At 43.8% G+C, this 27654-nt stretch overlaps 2 protein-coding genes across 3 annotated transcripts in view; both read right to left on the bottom strand.

Annotated features, from left to right (window-relative positions):
* PRPF39 (pre-mRNA processing factor 39) overlaps positions 1 to 734 on the bottom strand; it is a 36353-nt gene extending 35619 nt beyond the window's left edge. The window contains exon 1 of the mRNA XM_067554706.1: positions 658 to 734. The gene's annotated coding sequence lies outside the window, so the exon portion shown is untranslated. The remainder of the gene's footprint in view (positions 1 to 657) is intronic.
* A 2239-nt stretch (positions 735 to 2973) lies between these two features.
* The window catches only part of TOGARAM1 (TOG array regulator of axonemal microtubules 1), a 77092-nt gene continuing 52411 nt past the window's right edge, over positions 2974 to 27654 (bottom strand). The window contains exons 18-22 of one of the 2 annotated variants that reach the window (XM_067554704.1): positions 26347 to 26465; positions 17594 to 17783; positions 15230 to 15449; positions 14508 to 14594; positions 2974 to 4165 (exon numbers count right to left, since the gene is read on the bottom strand). In XM_067554704.1, coding sequence (XP_067410805.1) covers positions 3912 to 4165; positions 14508 to 14594; positions 15230 to 15449; positions 17594 to 17783; positions 26347 to 26465 — 870 coding nt within the window. In that variant the 3' untranslated portion in view covers positions 2974 to 3911. Of the gene's footprint in view, positions 4166 to 14507; positions 14595 to 15229; positions 15450 to 17593; positions 17784 to 24265; positions 24304 to 26346; positions 26466 to 27654 lie in introns of those variants that run through there. The other variant, XM_067554705.1, reaches the window with a different exon arrangement.

Below are 27654 nucleotides of genomic sequence, written 5' to 3'. Positions count from 1 at the left end.
CAGACAGCCTGCCTGCCGGCACGTGAATGAGAAAGGCTGTCCGGGCTCGTTACACTGAGGACTAGGGCAAAGCCGGCAGGCCCGGAGAAGCACATGGCGGGGTGCAGACACCCCCGGGGGTGAACCTATTCCGGGGAGTCTCTCTCCCGGGCAGGAAGCAGGGACGGCAGGAGCAGCTCGCCAGGAGCGGCAGAGGTAAACACGGCGAGCCCGGGGCCAGCTGCAAGCGCCGATCCAAGCGTGGCAGGGCCAGCCCCGCCCGGCGGCGAACCGAGCGTGACACGGGACAGTGACCGACCGACCGACAGACGGACGGACGGGCACGGGCGGGCAGGAGGCTGCTCCGTGGACAGAGGCAGACCCGGGCACGGGCTATACCGCGGCTCTGCTCCCGGCCCGCGGCCGCTCCGCTCCGCTCCGCCCCCCGCCCGGGGCGCTGACTCGGCTGGTCGGGGCGGCGCTGAGGGACCCCGGGGGCCGCCCGCCCTGCCCGGAGCAGGGACTGAGGCGCGCCCCGCCCCCGGGGACACTGACAGGCCGGGCGGGCGGCGAGCCCCGGCCCAGCGCAGCGGGAACCCCGCACCCCGCGCCCGAACCGCGGCCCCTCAGAGCGGCGGGAAGCCCGGCCCCTCCCCCACGCCCCTCCCCCGCACTGACCTGGCGCGCGGCGCTCGGCCTGGGCCCGTCGCGGCCGCCCCGACCCTGGCTGCTGCCACCACCGTGACCAGACCCGTCCCCGGAGAGCGAGGCTTGGCAAGCGCCGCGCATGCGGGCACCCGCCGCTCCCACACGTGACCGGGCGACCGCGCGTGCGCGCCCCCGCCGCCCAGAAACTCGGTGCGCATGCGCCGAACGTCGGCGGCGTTCCGCCCGTCGCCCTCACCAAGCCCTGCGCCAGCGCCCCTCGACCTTTCCCCTCTGCCGGGCGCTCGCGGAGCGGGACACACACGGGCAGGAGTGCGCATGCGCCACAGCAACGCGCGGTTGGGGGGGGAGGGCTTAATCCACCGGCCCAGGGACGCGTCAGGCTGTGGCTCCGCCCCTCAGTGGCTGGCGGGCGGCCTGAGGGACAGGCACGTGCAGTGGCTGCGCCCTGAGCCTTACGGGGGGCGGGGTCAACGAGGGGTCGCGCGCCGCGCCGCGCCGCGTCGCCTCCCCTCAGCGGCGGCCCTGCTCTGAGCCCGCAACGGGCGCCTGGCTCCCGCCCGTCACCCCGGCCTCGGGGCACCCGCAGCGAGACCCCGCCCCGCCCCCCACGCTGCCCTCAGCGCACAGCGCGCGCCGCTCTCGGGTGGGGGGAGGGGCCGGTCTCCGCTCCCCACAGCTCCCGCGTCACGCCTGGTCACAGGGAATCGCCGCCCCGCGCCTTCCACAGCCGGGGTGCAGCCCGCCCCGCCCCGCCGCAGAGCGCGGCACAGCCCGGCGGCGTGGATGCCCGGGGTGCTCGGCGCTGGCCGCTGCCGGGGGCAGCAGGAGTCTCGTCTCCAAGCTTCCCTCCCCCTCAGGGAGCTGCGCCCGCCGTGTGCGCCTGGCCCCTCTCCAGCCCCGGCCCAGCTGTCTTAGCCTAGGGGGTGAGCCCTGGGGCAGGCGCTACAGCGGTTGCTGTAAGTACAGCCCCTGCCCCCCGCCTGCTGCCCCAACACAAAAGACCAGCGTAGCTGAGGAGCCCCGTCTGTCTGGTGTCTGTGTGTCCAGCTGGCGGGGTGAGCTGCCGCCCCATCCTCCTGCCTGCTCCTACCTCCAAGGGCAGGGAACGCCCAGAGCAGAGGCTGGTGCGAAGGAGCTGAAAGTGGGGACCCAGATTCCCCTCCGAAGTTATACCTACAGGTAACGTCCCACTCTTCGTTTATCTCCCGCTGCATCAGTCGTCAGAGTAGGGCCACGGCAGAACAAAGTTCTGTAGCACTGCAAAGACTAACACGTTTCATTTCAGCAGGCGTAAGCTTTCCTGCGCTTCAGCCCACTTCCTCAGATGCAGTTGGTAGGAATGACACAGCAAATAGGTAACATATACAGGAGGCAGCTCTGCCCACACATCAACTCTAGTGACACCATCACAGGTCCTAACCACATCAGTCACACCATAAGGGGCTCATTCACCCGCACATCTACCAATGTTATATATGCCACCATGTGCCAGCAATGCCCCTCTGCCATGGACATTGGCCAAACCGGACTGTCACTACACAAAAGGATAAATGGACACAAATCAGACATAAAAAATAATAACATCCATAAACCAGTCGGAGAACACTTCAGTCTCCCAGGGCACACTGTCACTGACCTGAAAGTTGCCATACTTCTCCAAAAAAAACTTCAAAAACAGACTCCAAAGAGAAACTCCTGAGTTAGAAATTATCTGCAAACTTGACACATTCAAACTGGGTTTGACCGGGGATTTGGAATGGCTATCTCACTACAAGAAGTAATTTGCTCTGATCACCCATTCTCACCTCCTACTCAATGGTTGTCATTAGGCCTCAAGTACCCGGCTTTCATCCACCTACCCCATTGTTATCTATGCCCTTGGATATATATATGTTGCCTCCTATATATGTTACCTATTTGCTGTATCATTTCTACCAACTGCATCTGAGAAAGTGTGCTGAAGCTCACGAAAGCTTATGCCTGCTGAAATTAAATTTGTTAGTCTTTAAAGTGCTACAGAACTCCCCTTGATTTTGCTGTATACAGACTAACACGGCTACCCCTCTGGAACTCTTCTAGAAGAAAAATGTGTAGTTTCCTTGAGCTCACAATTCGAATAGTTTTACACTTTTAACCATCTTACTGTTTAACACAATTACCCATGAAACAGAATCTTGCTTCATGGTAATATTCATCCTCTCTGATACCCCATATAAACTAGAACTTTACAGATAAAGTTAGTCTTTGTTTTATGTTTGGTTGTCCATATTTTTTTCTTTTGCAGCCAACCCAGGGAGAGAGTTTGAGAGAAACATGTTACACTTTTACAGAAATAAATCCATTTATTTTATTTTTTTTATAACATTCCTCTTTCTTTTTTAAAATGAGTACAGTACTTGTAGCTGGAGAACTCTGAAAAAAGCTATAGAAGATCTGGCACTATGTTGTTGAGAATTAAACACCTGGACTGAAAGATAATACCTTTATAAATGTTTGACAGGTAAAGATTAAATTTAGTGTTTTTAAACAAAAATATGGAAGTTACATTCACCACATGGAATTTCTCTTTTAAGACAAATGTGTATTCAAAATCTGTAAAAATTACTCATTTCCTAAAATTTGTCATCATGCTTCATTATAACCTGTTAAAATTTTACATCTGTGCAGCTTATTATACCCAACAGTCAAACAAATGTTACATCTATGTAACAGCAGCAATAGCAAGCTAATACTGCACAATCGTAAGTGGACTGATTTAAGAAATACATATTTTTCACAAATGTCACACAAACCCCTGTTCTTGGTACCATATACATCACTCAAGGATTTTTTTCCACTTACATAAGTAAGGCTAAGTGAGAAAACATGTCAAAACATGATTACATCATAAAAAGTATATTATTCATTACAAATTTCATATCTATTATTACATACAGGGTGCTGTGCTCTCATTTCTAAAGAGTGCAAATGAGCAGGACTGACTTCTCTTTAAAGACCTTAGATACTTCCATGTGGCCTGCAAGCAACACCAGTGAAGAGAGTTCATGAGTGCTATACCGATTTGGTGTACATGTGCTGGTACAGGACAGTGAGGTGCTCTACAGGTTTTCAATAAAGGCAGCCATTCTAGTTCTACATGAAAGTGCAGGCACTGTGAAAAAGCAACGTTAGAATTGTTCCACTTGTCTTCATGTAAACAGTTATCAGTCTGTCATATAGTGTTATGTTCTGACTGATTTACACACACATACACACAATTCATTTTAGGGAGTTATATCAAGAAATTCTTCTAAACTCTTTTTGATGTGTGGTGGCTGAGATGCAGCCTGGATTAACAGACTTTGACCCATTTGTGCAAAAAGTGCTTTTGATAATTTAGCTGTAGCTGTCCGAATATTTCCTCCAGCTCCAGGTAGAGAGCCGCTGTTTGTCATGTTTCCTAAGAGATGCCATAGGACAACTAAAACTTTCTGCTCTATTGCATGAGGCTTCCGTGGGTATAGCTCCATAACAAGATCTAAAAAAAAGTAAGAGAATACAATAAACCAGTAATGACTATTGCTTGTATTTTCTGTGCAAAGACAATATGATATCTATGAAGCCAATTTAAATAGTATCACTTGAAAATCATCTCCCTTCCTCCCCCCCCCCCCCCCGAGACTTTAACTTTTTTTTAAAGTTATATCCATCTACCGCAAATAAATAGTTATCATTCATTAAAAAAATATGGCAGACAAACCTAGAAAAGGACACAGTGTGAGACAGGGGTATTATAACTTTCTTTACTCATCATTATGCATCAGTATTGTAGTTTGTGTGTTAGGATAACTGTGACAGAGGGCTAGGCAACAGCAGCTGTACCAGCAGTGGATCACCAATTAAACCACTCCAGAGTAAACCTCAGCCATAAAGCTGTGCCTAATGGATAGATTGGGACGGACTGAGGAGAGCCCAAAAGGCTAATCAGTCCAATTACACAAGAGGTAAAAAAGGCACAGGAAGGAAAATGCTCAGGGAGGAAGAAAGACTGTCAGGCTTTTCAGGGTCAGAGCCCAGAGAGATCTCGGAGAGGACGGTAACTTTTCTCTCCCTGTCTTGGCTCACTGAGCTAAGGAGTGTATGCTTTTGTAAACACAGAGCTGCACAAGTTAGTGAGGATGCTGGGAAGAACTTAGTCAATAAACCGCACAAGGTGTTTGACCAGAAGAAGGTCTCTGAGCAGTTTGTGGCTAGAGAAAGGCAGGAGTGGGGCAATGCTGTCACGCTAACCCCCGCTTCTGAGAAACCTGACAGAGTTCCACATGTTCTGCAACCCTTGGGCATATTAGATATAATTAAAAACACTGGCAGTACAGAAGTCCTATAATATAAATACCCCTAAATAAAATATCCCTATATAAGATTTAATTACTTCAAAGCATAAATATTACAAGCATATTTTCATCTTGTCACCAGTGTGTGTAGCAATACAGTTCCATTAATTTTATTAGAACAGCACACCACCCTCAAGGAAAAAACACCTAACCTGATACACAACTCTTCAACTGTGTGGAAAATTCAGCTTCATGTGAAAATTTAGATTCATAAGAACAGCCATACTGGGTCAGACCAATAGCCCATCTAGCCCAGTATCCTGTCTTCTGACAGTGGCCAATGCCAGGTGCTTCAGAGGGAATGAATAGAACAGTGATCCATCCCTTGTCATCCACTCCCAGCTTCTGGCAGTCTGAGACTAGGGACACCCAGAACATGGAGTTGAATCTCTGACCATTTTGGATAATAGCCATTGATGGACCTATTCTCCATGAATGTATCTAATTTATTTGAACCCCATTATAGTTTTGGCTTCACAACATCCTCTGGCAATTAGTTCCACATGTTGATTTTTGCATGGTGTGAGGAAGTACTTCTTTTTCTTTGTTTTAAACCTGGTGCCTTCATTGGGTGACCCCTGGTGCTTGTGTTGTGTGAAGAAGTAAATAACACTTCCTTATTCACTTTCTTCACACCATTCATGATTTTATAGATCTCTATTATATCCCCCCTTAGTTGTCTCTTTTCCAAGGTAAGCAGTCCCAGTCTTTTTAATCTCTCTGTATATGAAAGCTGTTCCATACCCTTAATCACTTTTGCTGCCCTCCTATGTATCTTTTTGAATTCTAATATATCTTATTTGATAGGGCAACCAGAACTACATGCAGTATTCAAGGTCTGGGTGGATCATGGATTTACCCATAGATTTTAAGGCCAGAGGGGACCATTAGATCATCTGAAGTCTGACCTCCTGCACATCACAGGCCATTACAATTCACCCATTTACCCTGTGTTGAGCCCAACAACTTGTGTTTGACTAAAGCACATTTTCCAGAAAAGTATCCAGACTTGATTTTAAAGACCTCAAGAAACTGAGAATCCACTACTTCCCCTAGTAATTTGTTCCAACAGATAATCACCCTCACTATTAAAATTGTATGTCTTATTTAATCTGTATTTGTCTGGCTTCAGCTTCCAGCTGCTGGTTCTTGTTCTTCCTTTCTCTGTTAAAGAGCCCTACTTAGTACCTGGTATTTTCTTTCTGTGAAGGAACTTATAAACAGTAATGAACTCAACTCAATCTTCTTTTTTGATAAACTAAACACATTGAGCTCTAAGTCAGTGGCTCTCAACCTTTCCTACTGTACCCCGTTCAGGAATCTGATGTGTCTTGTATACCCCCAAATTTCATCTCAATTAAAAATTACTTGTTTACAAAATCAGGCATAAAAATACAAAAGTGTCTCAGCGCACTATTACAGAAAAAATGCTTACTTTCTCATTTTTACCATATAATTATAAAATAAATCAATTGGATTATAAATACTGTATGTACATTTCAGTTTATAGTATATAGAGCAGTATAAACAAATCATTGTATGAAATTTTAGTTTGTACTGATTTTGCTTTTTATGTAGCCTGTTGTAAAAGTAGGCAAATATCCAGCTGAAAATCTGGAAAACCTCTGCATACTCCCAGGGGTACACATACCTCTGATTGAGAACCACTGCTCTAAGTTTTTCCCCTGTAAGGTATTTTCTCCATCCCTTGAATCATTGTTGTGGCTCTTTTCTGCACCCGCTCCAATTTTTCAACATCCTTTTTAATATGTGGACACCAGAACTGCACACAGTATTCCAATATCAGTTTCACCAATACTGTTCTCTGTGGCTGCCCTGTATATCATTATTTACCATTTTGCCAATCTTTGCGTCATCTACAAATTTTATCAGCAGTGATTTTAATATTTACTTCCAAATCCTTTATAAAAATGTTGAATAGATTTATACTATACTTTTGTCTATAATGGTTTTGTACGTCATCTGCTGATGAAACTTATGCAACATACATTTATAATCTCAAACTGTAGCATAAGCTTTAGTTGTTTTATTATAGGTGGTAGGAAATATACTGCCAATGAACTTAAAACTATACTCTTAAACTATTAAATGTGATACTGGACCAAATAAAGCTGCAAGAGACATTATCTGCCCAACTGGTATATGAACAATGAGGGGATACATTTTAAATCTGATTTTAGGCCAATTTGAAAATCTGGCCATCTATTATGGAGAGCAGAATTAATTAATCCTAGCTATGTAAGAATTGGTCAGGATGTTGCTATTATCTCTATTATTGTCATTTGCCTTCGTAACAATATTCTAACAATGTCAGTGAGGAAATCTAGAAAAGGAAACCTAGCAGTACACAAGAATACTGTTCCCAGGACGACGTACAATTACAAGTCTACTTCTGTCTATCATCACGTCCAGAAGCACCTATCTAATATATTCTTTTAAAAAATTAACATGCTACTAGATTAAGATCCAGTAACGGAGTGTGCTGGCCCTTTTCAGAGGAAATGCAGCCCAGTTCACTTGTTAATGGGTCTGTCTCCTGTAAGGTGAGGCACTGTGGTACCTGTAGTCGCTAAGAACCATGCGATGACAGGTTGAGAGCAAGGCCAGCTGTGAGAAGCAGTAAGATATAAAAGCCAAACCACTGCGTCAATGGGAGGAAGATTTGTAAGAGAGAAGAAAATCTGAAGGGGAACAGCCATGGCTGCTGTTTTTTTCTCACAGGGGCCTGGAGAATGAGTTTGCAAAGGACTATGGCCAGAAGCTGTAAGAGGACCAACCATGAGGGGTGGAAGGACTCTTTCCATATCCTAGTGAAAGGGTTGTGGAGAGTCTCTGCAGCTGGGGGGGTGGAAGACTACTGTGAACCTGAGCGGAAGGAAAATTATCTACCCTGAGCACTAAATGTAGTTCTTCGAGATGTGTGTCCTTATGGGTGCTCAACTTCTGGCACACACGCACCCCATGCACCTTTGAGCAGAAGTTTTAGGTAGCAGTGCCCATTCAGCCCATGCATGCGCTCTACTCTGCCTTGTGCTCTGCACCCAGGGTGACCAGATGTTCCAATATTAGGGGCTTTGTCATATAAGCAACTATCCCTGTCTGCACCATGGCTACATAGAGCTGCTCAGGCAAACTGCCCTCAGGTCCTTTTCTACCACCAAGCTCCACAGCAGAAAATGCTGAAGCAGGGGGAAGGAGGGCACAGGGCATGGGGACACACATCTCAAACAACTACAGTTACTGAACAGCGTGAGTAACCTCTCTTCCTTAAAGTAGTGTCTCTCTGAGTGCTTCACTTCAGGTGACTACCGAGCAGTGCCCTCTAAGGTAGGGGGAGGGAGGAACAACAGTGCTTCAGAGAGGAGTCCAAGATCGAAGATAGTACAGTAAAGCCAAACAGCATCAGAAGCTGAGTAATGAATTACTTCATAAAGTTCAGAAAAGGTGTGTATGGAGGGAGGTCCAAGTTATGAGTCTATATCTCAACAATGGGAAGGAACAGTCTTAAAAAAGTCTACTGAAGTAGAAAGAGCTGAATGGGTTAATATAATGATCTCCAAGCTCCTTCTAGAGTACTGATAACGAAAGATAATGCCGCCAGATATCCATCTAGAGAGGCTTTGCTTGGAAATCCCTTAGATCTGTTCACAAAAGACACAACCTGGTAGATTTTCGAAATGGCTTAGTCCCGTCCAAGTAAAATGCTAATGCCCTCCTGACATCAAGTGTGTATTATACCACATCCTCCTTATTTAGATGTAGTTTAGGAAAGAAAACTGGAAGATGAATAGAATGATTAACGAGGAAGTCAGACAACACCTTCAGTAAGAATTTGGGATGTGATTGCAATGTGACTTTGTCCTTGAAGAATTCTGTGAATGGTGAATATGCCATCAAGACATTCTCCCTCCCCAAATCTTTGAGCAGAGGTAATGGCTGCCAGGAAGACCATTTTCATAGATCAGTCATGAATAGACAGGTTGCCATTGGCTTACAAGGAGATCTTGTAAGGCATTTAAGCACCAAGTTGAGGTCCCAAACCAGGGCAGGATGTTTGACTCATGGAAAGAGTTCCCTAATCCCTTGAGAAATCTCACCATCATCAGATGTGCAAACACCGAAAAGCACTCCACCAGGAAACAGAATGGTTACCAAAATGTGCCATACAAGAACTCAAAGACAAACCTGTCTTTGTCAGTCCTAGGATGTTATCTAGTATATCTGACAGAGAAGAAGACACAGGTGAAAGGTGTCTTAGGTCACACCAGTGGCTGAATCTCATCCATTTTTGTAGGTAAATATTATGGGGAGACTGCTTGCTGCTACATAACAATATTCTTCTCACTTACTCAGAACAAGTTGTTTCTAACCCCATAAATCGAATTGCTATGCTTTGCGGCAAAGAACCCTGAGGTTTGAGGTGAAGAATTTGACTGGCATTCTGAGAGAGGTGGTGACGGATGGTCTGTAGAGGGTGATCGGTTGACAAGCAGCCAAATGGTTGAGGTAAGAAAACCATGTCTGCCTTGGCCACGTCAAAACCACCAGAATAAACTCTGGCCTTGTCCTTCGTTATCTTAATCAACACCTTGGGTAGTAGAGGAGTTGAAGGAAGCATATATAACAGACCCAACGTCCAACAAACGAGAAAGGCATCTCCCAAAGAGTGGCAGCCCAGTCCTTCTCTCAGTCAGAGCTGAAAACACTTCCTTTTTCTGGCCATGGAGAACAGGTCTATCTGCAGGACACTCCAACACTGAAATATGCAGTGGCATATAATGGGATTTATCTCCCATTCGTGATCCCGAGAGAAGCCTCTGCTGAGGGTATTAGTGGTGGTGTTCTGATTGCCCGGAAGGTAAGCTGCTGAGATGCTGATGTGACTTTGCATGGACAAATTTCAGAGTCTCTCTGCTTCAGGCCAGAGGGAGCATAATCTTCACATATTTTCCTTGGTCAACAGCATAAAATGGAAACAGGCATTTCTGACTGCCCTGAGTTCCAGCAAGTTGATGTGTCGAGTGGTCTCATGACATGACCACCTAACCTGGAGTATTGAGATGTGCTCCCCATCCCAATAGGAATGCATCTGTTATTACAATCACTGGAGACAGCAGAGCAAAGGGAACTCATGCACCAACATTGTGAGGCTCTTTCCACCAGTCAACGGACTTCCTTACGGCAGTAGGAACAGAGTGGTTTGTTCAAACTGTGTTTGCTCAGCAAATGAAAACAGTTCTGGGCCACCCCTGGAGGCATCATATGTTCAGCGTCACATGGCTTATCACAAAAAAAACAGCTGCCATATGCCCCAACAACAGGAGATAATTTTTGACCAATATCTGGAGATTGACTTGGACTGAAGTGACTAAATTTGATAGGGTTGTAAACCTGTGCGTTGGGAGGTAAGCTTTGTCTTATCAAGGTAAACTGTGAACTCCCATCTTTGCACCAGGGTCAAAGTGGACTTTTGAATGTTTAACTGTAGTCCCAGGCTGAGAAATAGTGCTATGGCCTTCTGAGTGGCCACTGAGGTCTTGCTGTATAGGAACACCTTTTTAGCAGCCAATTGTCGGCATATGGGAATATTAAGATTCCTCTTCTGTGAATATAAGCCACTGACAGAGCCTTCAAAAACACTCTGGGCGCAGACGAGAGGCTGACTAGAAGCACTCAGTATAGTAAATGGTTCTGACCTAGAGTGAAACATAAGAACCTTCTGTGGGAAGGGTGAACCGTTATATGGAAATATGCATCTTGTAAGTAGAGAACCAGTCCCTTACATCCAATAATGGTATCACTGCTGCAAAGTGTTATCATTTTGAATGTCTGTATCTTCACAAATCTGTTGAGAAGCCTTAGATCTAGAATGGGTCTTCAACTGCCATTCTCTTTTTTGGAACCAGGAAGTACCTGGAATAAAACCCCTTTCCTCTGTGTTGGACTGGAACTGGTTCTACTGCACCTAAGTTCAGGAGGGAGTCTATTTCCTGTTTTAGAAGATGCTTGTGAAAGGGGTCCCTGAAGAGGGAAGAGGAAGGTGGTTGGGATGGAGGGAAGTAAAGTGGATGGAGTATCCTGCTGATCTGATCACCAAACCCACTTATCCGTAGTGATATACTCCCATGCTTGTCAGAAGTGAAAAAGGCGGTCCCGCTGCAAGGAGGGCACATGAATTACTGTGAAGGCACAGTAGGTGAACTACTGTTGCAGTTAGTAAGAAGAAAGGGGGAGATAATTCAGAACCTCAACTACCACATCAAACTTCGTGTTTCAGTGAAGAGGGTGAGCTTGATGCCTGTGCAGCAATGGACTCTTTTTCTGGAACCTTTCTGCCTGTTTTGTTGAGGTTCATAAGGTCTCTGGAAGCCAGAGAATTGAACAGGACAAGATCTCTGTTTATATGCAGGTATGTAAATTCCCAGTGAATGCAGAGTGGCCCTGCAATCTTTTAAGTATGCAGACACTCATCGGTACTCTCTGCAAACATTTTTAAGCCATCAATGGGAAGATACACAACTGTATTCTGGACCTCCCTCGGAAATCCTGAGAGCTGAAGCCAGGAGGCTTTTCTCATGACTACCGCCATGGAAACAGAGTGAGCAGCTCTATCAGCAGCATCCAGTGAGACATGCAGTGATGTTCTGGCAAGAAGCTGATCCTCTGTAATGATTGCCTGAAATTGGTCACACTGCTCGGGTGGTAAAAGCTCATCAAACGAATCAAACTTTGAGTAGTTAGCATGATTATATTTTGAAATCAACACCTAATAGTTGGCAATCCTAAATTGCAGAGTCACAGAGGAATATGACTTGCGACCATATACAATGAGACACTGCTGATTTCTGTTGTATGGCATTGAGTTAGCATGGTGCTGCCTTCCATGTTCATTTACAGCTACGGAGTTGGAAGAAGAAATCAGAAACTCCAAAAGATTAGGTGGAACTTATTCTTTGTCAGCCCTTTAACAAGCGGGTAGTATTGTCACTGGGGTACACCAGATTATTTTTGCAAGATCCAGCAGTCTTACTAATAGGTAGCACAATTCAGGCACGACGCTATATGAAGAATATCCAGCAGTTTATGTTGTGACTCCTTAACCTCCAGTGGTATTTATAAGAAGTCTGCTATTCTTGTAAAGAAATCCTGGAACTATGATATCATCAGCCAGGGATGGAGGAGGAGTCATGATTGCTTCATCTGGGGATAAAGAAGAGATGTTGGTTAGTAGGATGACCTCTCTTGTCCGCTCTTGCCTCTTGATCCTTGAAAGTCTCTTCTCCTGGTTCAGGCCTTCTAAAGAGCGAGCAGGGGGAGGGAGAGGATTGTCTACACCTATTGTGATGGTAGTGGTCCTAGAGAATTGTTAGCGGTATGCTGACCATGAATCCCAGAATGGCCATTGAGGGAGCCCATACAGTATAGTTGGGTACATCTAAGAGTGCCCAGGCCACCAGAATGGAGCTAGAGGGTGACTTTCTCAAACATGTTCCATCTCCAAAGAAGTTTCTGGAAAAACACTCCAGATAGCGAGGAGGGAAACCCTGAACCAAAATTTGAGAAATCAATGAGAAATCCCCATTATCATCTGCAATGTCACTCTGTAGGGGAGAAGCACCAGTAGAAAGAAATTGATATCAGGTGAATGTCTGGAGACCTAGAGATCCTTAGTATTGATAATGGATTGGTACCGAACAAAGGAGAGTCAGGCATCTCTGTCACCTCTGTGAGGTCCCGTGAAAATCTAAACTCGTGCGGTACCAACATGGTAGTCAGTAGTGAGCCTGCAGCCTGAGCAGAGATGATTGTGGCACAGGGAGAAGGCATTACTGTAGGCTTTATGTGCTCTGAGATGATAGTTAGGTCTTTTCTGTGGTGCCGAAATGGTTGGTACCGAGAGCCGGGTTGATTCTACCAGTACCGACCTAGAAGGAGTCATCTTCTCTTTGTCGCCTTGATCCCCTACCAATACCAATGATCTTCTGGAGACAGAACCCTTAGATTCTTTGGGTTTAGAGGTGTTCACAGCATCTAAAGAACCTCCAGGCTTGTGGGTACTGATTCGGGAACTGGCGGGCACCAAAATAGTTGTCTCAGTTGGCAACTGGGTTTTCTTTGAAGTAGATTTCCTACCTGGTGAACCCAAGCTTCCTTTCCTAGAGCCTTTGAAGAGGATTCTTGAGTTTTCCTCTTAGAAGTTCTGGGGGAGCATTGTGCTGAAGTGCTCAACTTGCTCGGAGACCAGAGTACAGAGGGAGGTCTCCTGCCCTGGGTCAGAAGCCGGACAGAGGGAGCTCTTCATCATGAGAAGGCACAATTCAATCTCCCCTTTCTTTCCGGCTCTCAATTTTAAAGCCAGGCAAAATTTACACTTTTATTACTCACTAGGATAACCTTCCAGCACAAAAGGCAACATTTAAAACCTGGTGAGCCATGCATACCCTCCTAGCAATCTGAAGTTTTCCTCAGAGAAACAGGCTGGAAGGACAATGATTCTCACCTATTAACTACTACTGTACTACTACAACTAAGCTAAGTAAAACTATGGGAAAAAATACAGTTGAGATAAGCTCAACTTGGAAACACTGCTGAGGTTCCATCTCAAGCCAAGGCAGCTGAGAAGGAACTGAAGTTGGTTTCCCTGCACAACTCTATAGAGCCACGGTGCGGAGCACAAGGCAGAATAGAGCACATGTGTGGGTGGAAAGGGCACTGCTACCTTTAATCTCTGATCAAAGGCACATGGGGCACATGCTCCCATTCACTTGAAGGAGGAGGATTAATTACATCTCCTAGTGAATGGTCTGGGAAAAACTGAAGACAAGGTAAGCCTGGGAGGGGGGTTCCCATGCAAGCAATTAATTTATATATTAATTAACCAGACACTAGAAGGGGAGATTTTACTTTACATGATTAATGTGCTGTAAGATTACCCCAAAGATACAGAAGGGGGAAAAGAGACAGAGACAGCACCACACGTGACAGAATAGCAAGCAAACCTCTCCTACAGGTCCCAGTCTTTTGGCTTGTTCCACAAAGATGCAGAGGGCTGCCTGTACTGACCATGGTGCTGGATCAGGGGTCAAGTGACAATATAACGTATTTCAGTTATGGAAGTATTGACAGCACAATCCAAGATGAATCTAATTAAGAGTTTGGAAAGAACCATTAAAGTTACACTATCATTTATCTTATTATATGGCGCCTTTGCAGGAGTATCTGCCCAACTAGTATGCCTGCTCCTTCGGCTTAAAAGTACTAACTGTTTCTTCTGACAGAGAGCATGTGGCATGAGAATCACTTCACGGGCAATATGCATGATCTCTGCGAACTGCAGGGCGGATCTGCCAAATGCAACACTATTGCTTTTGTGACAAACACAACCAATATCATCAAGAAGTGAGTTTGGCGAATGAGAATAGAATACAAGTAAAAGTGAACTTGCAAAGCAAGATGTAACTTTACCAGCAAGCTTTTCAGTCATGTCTTGTTTTGCTTTTCCATTCAAAAACTGGGCCTTTGTGCAGAATGGTTGGAGAAGCAAGTAATTATCTAAATTCAAAGAATACACAATGTTAAAGACCACCAGAATAAGCACATTTATACATCAAAAAAGTATATAGGCAAGTTAAAATTATTTTGTAAAATAAAACTACTGAACTAAAGTGACTTAAGGTAGGAAGTCTCTTTCTTCATTGAAGCTCAAAGGATTATTTTAACTTGTGAATTTTTATGAATAGCTATAAGAGAACTGATTTCTTATAAGAACTAACAACTACTACACATTGCAGAGAGTTAGAAAGGTAGATGGCAGCAAGGCTGTGAACATCTACATTACTACTCATAGGTCTAGTCCTTAAAGTTGCTTAATGCTTTTAAATTCTATGTCATTACAGTTAGGGGCACTCAGCTGCATAGCACGTGCTCTTCAATCTGCAGGACTGGGCCCTTCCCGATTTATATAGACAGACTTAAAGCAGCACTGATCAGGGCAAACAGCCTAACAGTTGTGAATGTGCAGGGTGGAAAAGGGAACGGATAGTCTCTGTTTTTTCATTCCTAACTGTCACCAAAGTGAATCTATGCTGATTTTATCAATTTACTTAAACCCTTTCCTCCCTAGCACATCTACAATGGCTTGGTAGAAACAGTTTTATAAAGACTGGCTCCTTCAAACAGTTAATTACCTAAATGTTGACAAAGAGCTTGAATAACATTTGTGGCAGCAGCATAGATCCCAGGATTCTTGGAGTTCAGGTTGTTGTCTACCATGGCTGGAATCAACATGTTGATAACAGGTGATAAATTATCTTTCAGCAAAGGAATCATCTTATACATAGTCTCCAGAGCTACCTGATTTACTTTGCTGTTGGAGTCATGCAAGCGAGACTTGAAAGCATCAAAGATCTGAAAAAGTGTACAAATATCACAGGAGTTAGAGAAGTTTGATGTTTTTCTCATACATTATTTGAGTAACTTGAGTTTTGTATTTTATCAAAACAAGACTTGGATGTGCAATAATTTGGGCTTTTATCCTTTTTTACCAAGGTGAAATGGTGTTTGATATTTTTATACTGTATATAGTTTAATTTCATCTCAGTCCATATGTACTCTAGTCATTCCCAGACAACACAATGACATTACACTAGCCTTCTGTAACTTTTGATCAGACAGCCGTATTTTCTGTTCTACTGATTTTTTTAAACAAGGCTACCCACTGAAACATGCTAAATCCAGGGATTCATTCTAAGAAGAGTAGAGTGTCCCCGTCCCATAGCATTTTAGAGACATATGTTTGTGCAGTGTTTAGCACAGTGCGGCTTTGGTCTAGTATTACAACCCTGAGATACTACCACAACACAAAATGGTAAAGAATAAGTATCCCAAAGTGCTTTTTTGCCTTCTTGAAGTAATGACAAAACAGACACAATAAGTATTTCTAGATGTATAGATTTTTAAGGCCAGAAGGGGCCATTATGTTCCTCTAGTCTGACCTCATGCATAACACAGGCCATACACAGAACCTCCGTAATTTCTGTATCAACCCCACAATTTTTGTTTGAGCTAAAGCATCTCTAAGAAAGATATCTAGCCTTAATTCAAAAACTTCAGGTGTTGGAGAATTCATCACAACCCTAGGCAAGATGTTCCAGTGCTTAATTACCTTCACTGGTAAAAACTTGTGCCTAATTTTCTGGTCTGAAGTTGTCTAGCCTTAACTTCCAACTATTAGACCTTTTCGTCTAATGAGCCCTTTTTACTGGTTTTATATTGTCTTCTAGATCACTGATAAGGATATTGAATCGCATGGAGCCAATGATTCCTGCAGGACTCCATTAAAAGTAAAGGGATTCTGCTAGGGTTTTAACCCAATCTATTCAAGGTTACTATTTTTCCCTTAAAAATAGCATTCCCGAGTAAGTACACAGGATGCAGCTACCCCACTGATACTAACAAATTAACTCTTGAGAAAAAACAGAAATAGACCTCTTCTCCTTCAAGTCCCCAAACACAAGTGAGTGAAACTTTCCAGAACTATGCTGAACAGATGGTAGAGAGGAAAGCAGAGGAAAGTCCAGCAGTTTATGATGGGGAGGTGTTTGGGGAAGGAGGCTGCTGGATGGCTGGCATCTCTCCTGGGACAGATTAAGGTTGTGGTGTATGATCTTGTTTGGTGATTTTTCTAGAGATGAGGTGTGCATCTCTGAGGGCAGTAGTAAAAGGTGTGGCACAGTAGATGCATTAACTTTTAATTTCCCTGCTTTTTTGCATTTTGTGTAAATTATGCTCTGTACAGAGCAATCTTAATTCACACACAACATAGGGTTTTTGGTGTACTAATTTTGATTGTATGTCTCTCTTCTACCTTTCGCATGTTTACTTTTTTAAAGTTTAAGATTTTCAGACAGGTACCACATCCTCCTTTATACAATACCTAGCACAATCAGGCCCCGACCCCAACTACCACAATAGAAATAAATAAGCCACGGCAAAGACTGCTTAAGATGCTCAGGAGTTATTTAAACTGATGCAGTCTACAGCTTCCGAAAACACGATATGGTAAAAGGCAAGTACTCGCACACTGGCAGTAAAACTGTACTGAAAAAAAAACAGAGAAAATCCAAACTGGGTAATAGATTCTTGTTTGAATCACACACAGATTTAACATGGAATTAAGATGAGAAGAAAACTGACATTACTGGAAAAATTACTCCATGCTTAATTCTGCAATCATGTCTGACGTTCCCCAATCTTTCCAATTCCTTCTTTTTCCAGCTCTACCTAAGACACAGCTCTAAGCCTCTCTCTTTCCCCATTTGTTTCCAACTCTTTTTGTACCTCCCTTATCTAATCAATAGCCAGGCCTGATCTATTCCTCACTTGCTCTGGGACCCTCCTGTTTGTCAGATTTACATAATAAAAGAACAAACCAATGTTTTTAGTAGTGAGACTCTTTGAACCAGTACATTCTTATTATCAAGGCTTTTCCCACAGAGAATCAGGATGAAGCTAATGGGCCTTCGAAAGAGGATGTTTTTATATACAGTTACCTTCACAATGTTCGCAACAACGAGTTCTTGATTGTTCTCAGTATCTGATAATAGCTGTTTAATTCCATTAATTCTGTCCCGGAAGTCTTTTGCATTCAGTAAACCCGTAATGACCTTAACATATTCTGCACTTTCTAGTGAACTACGAGCAACTGGTTTTCTTGTAATTTCACGTGCTTCTGTAATCTCTCTATTGGGAGGTGGAGAAAAGATTACTGTTATTCACTTAACATTCAGACAAACTGGAACAGTAGTCCAACATTTACAGGAAGTCAACTTTCTCAGCTAGATAAACATCAAAATCTAAATAGAAAATCATCCTATCAAAGGCATTTGGGCATTTTAAAGTAGGTTATTTAAAACGAATGATTACTTACCAGACCCTAAAAGTGTGGTTCTTTGAGATGATGTCAGTGTGGATCCAACTGTAAGCGCACATGCAGGCAAGATCAGATTCTTCTGAATAGCCATGTCTGCTGGGCGGCACACACGATCCTGTCCGAGGGCATAAAGGCCAGAGCACACAGGGCCCCTGGTCAGTCCCCTCACAGCTCTGAGCCCGTGTTAGCAGAGAAGTCCTGAAATAGGAATGGAGAGCCGATCCTGGGATCTGCACCGACCACACCTCCTCAAAGAACCAGAGTTACTGTAGGGCTAGTAACTGGTCATTCTTTGACTCTGTGTCATTACTGATCCCACTGTAGGCAACTGGCAAGCCGTGCCTCTTCTGGGTGGTGGGATGAGGAGTATAAGCTGCAGCAGGCACACCGGGATTGGCGCACAAGGATCAGAGGCTGGGAATTGGGAGTTGAGTCTGTAATGGATAATAGCACTGTGACACCGGATCTGGAATCTGCAGCCGAGTCCCCGAAGATGGCATAATGTTCTGCGAAGGTATGTGCAGATGCCCGGGTAGCTGCTCTGCAGATTTCCGATATAGGGAAACCCTTGGAAAAGGCAAAAGAGGAGGAAATTGATCTCGTCAAGTGCGTGTGTATTGAAGATGGGGAGGAAGTACATTATGCATCTGGTAATAGCTTGATAGAGTTCGAGATAGGGACATAAACATTCATTTTATTAACAATCCATTTAAACTTCTAAAAATAGAACGTTTAAACAGTTAAATGCACGGGGGATGAGGGGAGCCGCACTGAGCTTGGCTCCCTCGTCCCCCCCCCCCACCGGCATGTGCAGAGCCGCAGCTGGGCAGCTCTCGCTCGCGGCAAGGGACCGAGCCCAGCACGCTGCCCTCGCGGGGAAGCGCACTGGGCTTGGCCAGTCCCCCGAGGGCAAACATTTAAACTAATTAATAAACAGTAAGACCGCTGCTTACCATTTAAACGTTTAGCCACTTACATCCCTAGTTTGAGACCCACTTGGAGAGTCTTTCAGCTGAAATCACTGTACCCTTTGACCTATCTGCAATGGAGAGAAAGAGCCTCAGAGATTTTCTGCAAAAACAACGATTGTCCTGTAGCACCTTAAAGACTAACAAATTTCTGTGGGCATAAGCTTTCGTGGGCTGCAACCCACTTTGTCAGAGATTTTCTGAGAGCTCTTGTTTTGTCCAAATAGAAGGCCAAGGCTCTCCTCACATTGTGCGTATGGAGGATGACTTCCCTACTATCCTGATGAGGTTTAGGATAAAAGGTTGGAAGCTGAATAAGCTGGTTTATATGAAAAGCAGAAGTCACCTTAGAAGTGAATTTCAGATGTGAAATTAAACAGAAATTAAAAGGTACAGTGCCAAAAGTAAAATCCCTGCAAGTTGCATAGAAACTTTTTAAAGACACCATAATAGAGGCTCAATTTAAATGTAGACACAAATTAAAAAACATAGTAAGATGACCAAAAAAAAAGTGCCACTGTGATTAAACAATAAAGTGAAAGACGCAGTTAGAGGCAAAAAGGCATCCTTTAAAAACTGGAAGTTAAATCCAATTGAGGAAAATAGAAAGGAGCATAAACTCTGGTAAGTAAAGTGTAAACATATAATTAGGAAGGCCAAAAAAGAATTTGAAGATCATCTAGCCAAAGACACAAAAACTAAAAGCAAAGAATGTGAAAGGGGGCATGCACCATCATAGCCGCTCTCTCCCCTAGCCTTCTTGCTGAGGTAAGTACATTAGAAGCAGGAAGCCTGCTAAACAATCAGGGGACCATTGACGATCGAGATGCTAAAGGAGCACTCCAGGAAGATAAGGCCAGTGTGGAGAAACTAAATGGATTCTTTGCATCGGTCTTCACAGATAAGGATGTGAGGGAGATTTCCAAATCAGGGCCATTCTTTTTAAGTGACAAATCAGAGGAACTGTCCCAGATTGAAGTGTCATTGGAGGTAGTTTTCGAATCAATTGATAAACAGTAATAAGTCACCAGGACCAGATGGTATCAGGGTGGATTGATTTAAATCAAGGTGGTTTAAATCATTGATTTAAATCATGATTTAAATCACCAAGAGAAAATCATTGATTTAAATATCAAGTTTCCCACTGATACTTCTTCACATATTTCTTAAACAATGGTTTAATATGATCACTAAAATATGTTAATTTACAACTCAATACAGCATTTTATAACATCTACGAGTGTATACTTTGTGTAATTTTTTAGATAACTTGACTGGACCACAAAATGTCAGATGAAATTCAATGCTGATAAATGCAAAGTAATGCACATTGGAAAATATAATCCCTACTATACATATAAAATGATGGGGTCTAAATTAGCTGTTACCACTCAAGAAAAATCTTGAAGTCATTGTGGATAGTTCTCTGAAAACTTCTACTCAATGTGCAGTGGCAGTCAAAAAAGCTAACAATGTTGGGAATCATTAGGAAAGAGATAGATAATAAGACAAAAAATACTGTATTGCCTTTTTATAAATCTATGGTACTGCCAACATCTTGAATACTGCGTGCAGATCTGGTTGCCCCATCTCAAAAAAGATATATTGGAACTGAAAAAAAATAGAGAAAAGGGCAACAAAAATGATGAGGGGTATGGAAAAGCTTCCATATGAGGAGAGATTAATAAGACTGGGACTTTTCAGCATGGAAAAGAGACGACAAAGGGGGAGATATGAAAGAGCTCTATAAACTCATGACTGATGTAAATAAAGATGTGTTATTTACTCCTCATAACACAAGAACTAGGGGGTCACCAAATGAAATGAATAGGCAGAGGGTTTAAAATGAACAGAAGGAAGTATTTCTGCACACAATGCACAGTCACAACCTGTGGAGCTCCTTGTCAGAGGACATTGCAAAGGCCAAGACTATAACGGGGTTCAAAAACGAACTAGATAAGTTCATACCAGATTTGTCCATCTATAGCTATTAGCCAGGATAGGCAGGGATTGCTGTTTGCCAGAGGCTAGGAATGGCCGATGGGACGGATCAGTTGAAGATTATCTGTTCTATTCACTCCCTCTGAAGCATCTGGCATTGGCCACTGTCAGAAGACAGGATACCGGGCTAGATGGACTATTGGTTTGGCCCAATATGGCCATTCTTATGTTCTTATGATATTGTAATGAGTGGGGCTTGAACAGTCGCTGAGGGCTGTACTTTCTCTTGTAGGCCGGAGCATAGATCCCGACGGACAAAAGAATTTCCCTAAAATCCTTCAATGTGTGAAGGGATGTGTCTATCTTCTCGGCAAATAACTTGACTATGGCGTTGAATTGGTCCTTGTGACAGTCAGGAAGTTGCTCAATAAAGGAACTGAGTTTTATGTAGTTTTGGTAGTCATATTTTGCCAACAAGGCTTGATAGTTCACTACATGGAACTGGAGGGTGGCTGATGAATATGCCTTCCTGACGAACAGATCCAAACATTTCCAGTCCCAGTGATAAGGGGTGGATTTGAATTGGTGCTGGCAGCCCCTAGAGTGATGAGTTTGGCTGGGTCCAGGAGTGCCTCATTAATAGTAAGGGCCATTCAAGAGGAGGAGGAGGAATGTAAAATGTCCACCAGCCTGTGGTGACTCAGTTACCTTCTGTAATGGTTTTTGCAAGGCCTCTGCCACTCTCTGTGCCAGGTCCTGGAATAATTTGTAAACTTCACCCATCGATGGCAGACGATGCATCACCATCTTGTCAGTTACGATGACGAGACGTGGGTTTAAGGAGTGGTTTTCTTGTCCCCCACCTGCTCAGGGGATTCAGAAGCCCCTGAAGTCATGGCTGAAGGAAAGTGTTCTCCTTGTCTGCTGAAATGCCACACTAGATGTATGGGAGGCTTGCTGTCTCTGAGGGTCCCAGTATGGCCACTGTGGTGAGTAGGGGCCGGTGGTTTATCAAACCAGGGAGGCTGTGTTTCAGGTGGATGATATAAGCGAAGTACATAGTGAAGTGAGTCCCATATGGCGAGTAGGAAGAGCGGCGCGGGAACGCATGTCCTCTCACTCACTTCCTGACTCCGATGACAAGAAGGGTGGTGCTTGGCAGGAAGATGTCAACAAGTCCAGGGCTGTGGGTGAACTCAGTACTGCGGCCCTGGTACTGAGGAGAGGTGAGTCCAGTGCATCGGACACCGAAAGATCCGTCATGCACTGGACATCCGGCGGTGTGGATAGGCGTTTTTGATGTCAAGAGGCTTGCACTGATGGGATTGGAGATGCAAACCTGGCAGTGGGGTCTGTCAGTGCCAGGTGCACCGAGGTCAGTACTGGTGCCAACGTCCATACCAACAGATCCATACTGGGGTGGATCGTCTATGTTTTTCACGCTCCCACGGTACAAGTGCATCTTTGCCCAAGCCCACTGGGTGTTTGGGTAGTTCGACTTGCTCCATTGTCTCAGTACCGCATATGCCCTGGGTACCTGATTTAGACCACGTCAGTGCTGACAGTACTGATGATACTGATGGAGACGGAGATTGCTTTCAGCTGTATTGGGGCTTGCTACGGTGACTCTCAGGCCTTATGTGAATGGCTCATCTGTCTGGGCACACCCCCCTTCGAAGTGGAGGGTCGTTGGAACTCCAGGGGTTGAAGGGCCAACTTCAAGAGTAGGAGTTTGAGTCTTGGCTCTTGGTCTTTCTTGGATCTGGGCTTCAGTTGCTGACACAAGCACACTTTTGTAGAATGTTTTTTTCTCCCAGGCAGCAAACACACTGCAAGTGTCCATCAGTCACTGGGTTAGATTCCTTGTAATTGAGGCACTTTTTTAAGCCCAGGGAGTCGGGCATACCTTTGTCCAGGTGGTTCTGATCCACCAGAGTTGGCGGGAGACAAGCCCTTTCTTTTTTCTATTTAGGCACAGCCAAATATAATACAACGTAAAAGAAAAAAAAAGCTTCAAGGGAAGCTAAAATTAACAATTCTGAAAGAGTTAATGATCTACGAACAGACAGCTGTAGCTGTCTCTAGACAGGGGCAGCTGAGAAGGAACTGAGGAGGGTCCACACATGCATGCTGGCTAGTCTCATAGCAGGAGAGGAACAGCGCATGTGCAGGCTGCTACCAAAGTTCTCCGATCAGCAGTGCAGGGACACACACACAGCTACAATGGAGTACCCACAGGGACACTACTCAAAGAAGAGTGAGTGAGCATTGAGCACTTAAGGCTGACGTCCTTACTGACTTTCAATAGGTCACAGTGGTGCAGAAACCTCACCCCGAATTCTGTGACTGAGACATAAGTAATAGCTATTGTACTGAGGCTGTAAGTGCCAAGATTACCGGTGCAAAAAGCATGTCACAATTGTTGGTGCCAGTTTTGGCAGGACCCTCTGTTGCCTTTCTTTTGCTGCCTGATCCCAGGGTACGGTGCCTGCTTGAGGGACAATTGGCTCTGCTGGCCAATGACAACTCTTTCATAGCCACTTGTGGTGGTGGTTTCCTCTGCATCTGAAGTGACAAGTATGGATTGTTCAACCAGATGTAACTTGAGCCAAGCCTCCCTGGACTTGCGGGTCTTGGAGGAAAACAATCAGCACACCATGCACCTTGGGATACGGCTCTCTCACAGGAAGAGCAGGCAATGGCTGTGCCTGTCAGTGAGGGGAATGATGCCAGGGCACGGTTTGAACCCTGGTGGTTCTGAGTCTGTCACGTTAGCACAAACGGCCTCACCCCGCTGAATGCATGTGGGGAAACTACTCTTTTTTCCCCGAAACATCCAAATTAAAGAAAATAGGGAAGAAGAGTGAAGATAAATTCTCTGCACTAAACTAGTCAAGAAAACGACTAGTTTGAAACGCTATAGTAGTGGGTCAGAGACTTGCTGGGCTCCATCTCACTGCCACAGGCAGTTCCAGGGAACTGAGGTAGGTCTGCAGTCACTCCACGCCCCACACAGCTCCAATGGACACTGCTATTCAAGACTCCAACCTCCTGCACACGAGGTGCATGTGCACCTACAGTGGGATCCACAGTGACACACGCTCAAAGAAGAATTATATTTAACAAAGTAACAATAAAATATGTTACAAATGCACATGCAATTTCTTTTACTCAGTATGCTTTTAATATTGCTTCTTGGACCTCCACCTTTCTTCTCTTTTTTTTAAAAAAAATAGTGTCTAACGGTATGTCTACAAAGCAAGTGAAGGAGTGATGGGTCTGCACTCAGGTTCTAGCCTACGTGGAAGACTGTACTGCCACATCTTCAAAACTAGTGTTACCCGCACTGGCTAGATTAGGGCTAGCATAGGTACGCCTACCTGGGCTACAATCACACCTTCACCTGCTGTACAGACGTATCCTAAAAGAGACGATTAAAACAGGAACGAAAAATATTACACTTTCCATAGGAGTATCCAAAATATCAAACATCACGTCACAATCCAATGCAGAGTCCATGCTCTGTGTATTATATATAAACTATTTATGTTTCAAATGGTTATTCTACTATATGGCCATTTCTACAATTAGGAAACACAGATTAAAACAAAACAGCTGTTGGGTATATGGTATACAAGTAGCAGATATTCTGGATACAAAAAGTGATCTATCTAGAGTATGTAATGCAATTTTCCATATATAATTCAGTTCACTGTATGTGTATTAACTCTGGATATAAAACAGCTTTACCTGGAGCTCAGAAGTATTGAATTATTAGTTTGCTACAGCTTATATGCTCTCAAAGGTTCTGAAATTGTTTGCTTCTACTTGCAATTTGTTTTACACGCTGTAGTTTTAAAATGTATTTAGCCACACCATGAACGTTTCATTTGTGATGCATTTCCTAGCAATTATCAATATTTTGAATAAGTATCTGTCTTCTGAATGCTTTGGATAGTATTTCCTAGAATGTAGCAATATAGGCTTTTATCAGACTGAATGTTTAAGGTTTTTTTTAAATAGCCGTTGTGATATAGCGAGGGCAGAGGGCAGTAGGATAGTGGTGGATGGGAGATATGTGAGTCCCAGAATGCTCAGGGCTCTGTTCCCTGCTGACTAGCTAAGAGCCATTAGGGGGCAATTAGGAGCAGCTGAGGCCAATTAAGGACCAGCCAGGTGCTTGATAAAGGCCCTCTGCTCCAAACAGTCAGTGCATGAGCTGGAGGAATAGGAGTGCCGTGCTGTGGAGTGGATAGGAGTGCTGAGTTGAGTGGAGGAGCAGATCGGAGTGCAGAGTTCTGTGAACAGAAGGAAGGTACCAGGCTCAAGAAGCCAGAAGGAGGGGGAAAATTAGCCTAGGGGAAGACAGTGCAGCTGGGAACACGGTGCCAGCAGCACACAGCTGCTTCTCATAGGGCCCCTGGGCTGGGACCCAGAGGAGCGGGTGGGCCCGGGTCCCTACCCCCTCCTTGGGGAAGACGGGGTGACTGGAGACGCCCTGGCCCACTACAAACAGTACAAGCGTGAGACCCACTAGAGGGGAGCTGGCTGCTTGCCACACCGTGTATGAATGACCAAAAGTTTGGATCTGAGTGCAGCCTTAGAAAATGTGTGCATGGAGTACATCTATGGCCCAGAGCCTAACTTTATTTACCTGAGTAGTAACCACAAAGTTAGGCATAGGTTGAAGTCATATTATTTGTCTATTGAATCTGACTAGTTTATTCCAATGATGAATCTGAATTGTCAAAAAACAAGAGTCAGTATTATTATGATTAAGGACAGTTGTTTAAACTTGAGGTGTACGCCTCTATTTTACCATGTGACAATACCGCCATTTAATGATTTGTATCAAAGAAGTTATCCACTGACTAGATCAATTACTTATGGACATGCCTAGTAGGATATAATCAGAATACTGCTGACAACAGTTCACAGAGCCCATTTTCGAATTTATATATGCTTTATTTTAATTATTTTGTACTAGTCTTTTAGCCAATCATTTATCTTCTCCCGTGGAGCATAGTCATGATCAGATTAATGATTAAATATTATAAAACATATGTAGAGACATTCTTACTGATATGGTCCACCACTGAATAAGAACTCCAGTTACTTCCATGTCATGCACAGAAAAAGTAAAATACATTTACACGAATAATGAAGCATTGTACAAAGCCAAAAGGCAGTAAAAATGCTCCTTCATATGATGTGTGTGTTCGTAGACAATCAATGAGCTAATCAGCCTCTAGCCACACAAAGCAGTACATTAGTTATTAATAAGAAGCGACTGCCTTATTCAAAATATTTGCTTCAGACATCAAATGCTACGAACTTATTTTTTTTAAGTTCCATTCTATTCTGACAAATATTGCTATGAATGTTTCTACAATCTCTCTCAGCAAAGAATATTACCTGGAGATTAATTACTAATCGAGTATGCAATTTAGCAAGACAATTCTACCTTTCAGTGATATTGAGAGCATCTCTCGAAGTGGATGACGACCTTGAATGTCCAATGCTGCCAGTATGAGAACGTCTTCCTTTGGCTGAGGGTGTGTCTAGTGGCATCTCTCCTAGGCCCTGCAAATATTTGGAAATAAATAAGAGGTTATCCAGTACTGTGCTATGGTGTTGGAAGCTCTTTAATATCAAGCCTAAAGGTTGATCAAATTGCAATAGCAAATAGTTCACTTGTTGCAAGAGAAGCAATTACAGATTAGATTCGCTGAGTGTCTTCATAGACATAATCTTTTTCCAATGTAATCTTATTCCAAAACAACATTTTACATTACAAAATAAAATGACCATTTATCCCTAGTATTAACATTACTCAACATAGCTAAGATGCAAGACTGTAAATTCACGATTTGTTTATATTAATTAAATTCATATCAACAGGAAAGATACTTAAAACACTGTTTTACCTCTTCATTTCCTTTTTTTAAGTTACTCCCTCCTCCTCAAGCCTTCCTCACTGGTGATAGCCAAAACTACCCACAACTAAACTCCACCGACTGCCATTGCTTGATCCATGTCCAGGATGAAGTCCTCAAAGGAGAAAGTCACAACAGACTAATCCCCTATCACCTCTATTGAAAGTGATTAGTCCAATTGCCATCGTCACATTTAGCAGCTCCTAATGATTCTGCAACTATTGGGTTCAGAGTCTGAGTTGTGCAAATACCTAGAATAAGGAGTTTTTTCTATCCCGTTAAATATGTTAGTTACAAATTTCCAATGATCAGATTTCTAATTTTTCATTTTGGGATGCTACTAACTACTTGGTTTTATGTGCAATTTTAAATTAATCCATTTGTTTTATTAACCAGGATTTAAAAAAGAATACCTGTTGTGTTCTGTAAAACCCTTTTGAAATAATAACTACAGTCATATCTGGTTACTTAAAGAGTTGGAATAATGTTGGCTGTAAAATATGTTTCTTAGTGCTGCGTTTAAAACTCAAAGTATTTAGTTTGCTTTCTCAGCATGCGACCACACTGGCAAAACTGGATATGCTATTCACCACTGCTGCATCTGCTCAGATGTTGATAAGGGTGAAAACTGTAGTGTACACATGATTTAGGACTTTTTATTCCATCATCTAATCATGCTCCATAGTACTGAAACAAATACTTACACCAAAATACTGAGGGACAGTTACGTCTCTTGAAACTTTATTTTATTATAAGTCACTTTATGCTCCTCATTGTAAATTATTCATTTGTTTTACATGCAACTTCACTTTTCAAATCATCACACAAGGTACAGA

The sequence above is a fragment of the Emydura macquarii genome, unplaced genomic scaffold, assembly GCF_026122565.2.
Source record: "Emydura macquarii macquarii isolate MOO-44397 ecotype Brisbane River unplaced genomic scaffold, CSIRO-AGI_Emac_v2 contig_1551, whole genome shotgun sequence".
Taxonomy (NCBI): domain Eukaryota; kingdom Metazoa; phylum Chordata; order Testudines; family Chelidae; genus Emydura; species Emydura macquarii.
This window is presented reverse-complemented; position numbering and strand designations above follow the sequence as displayed.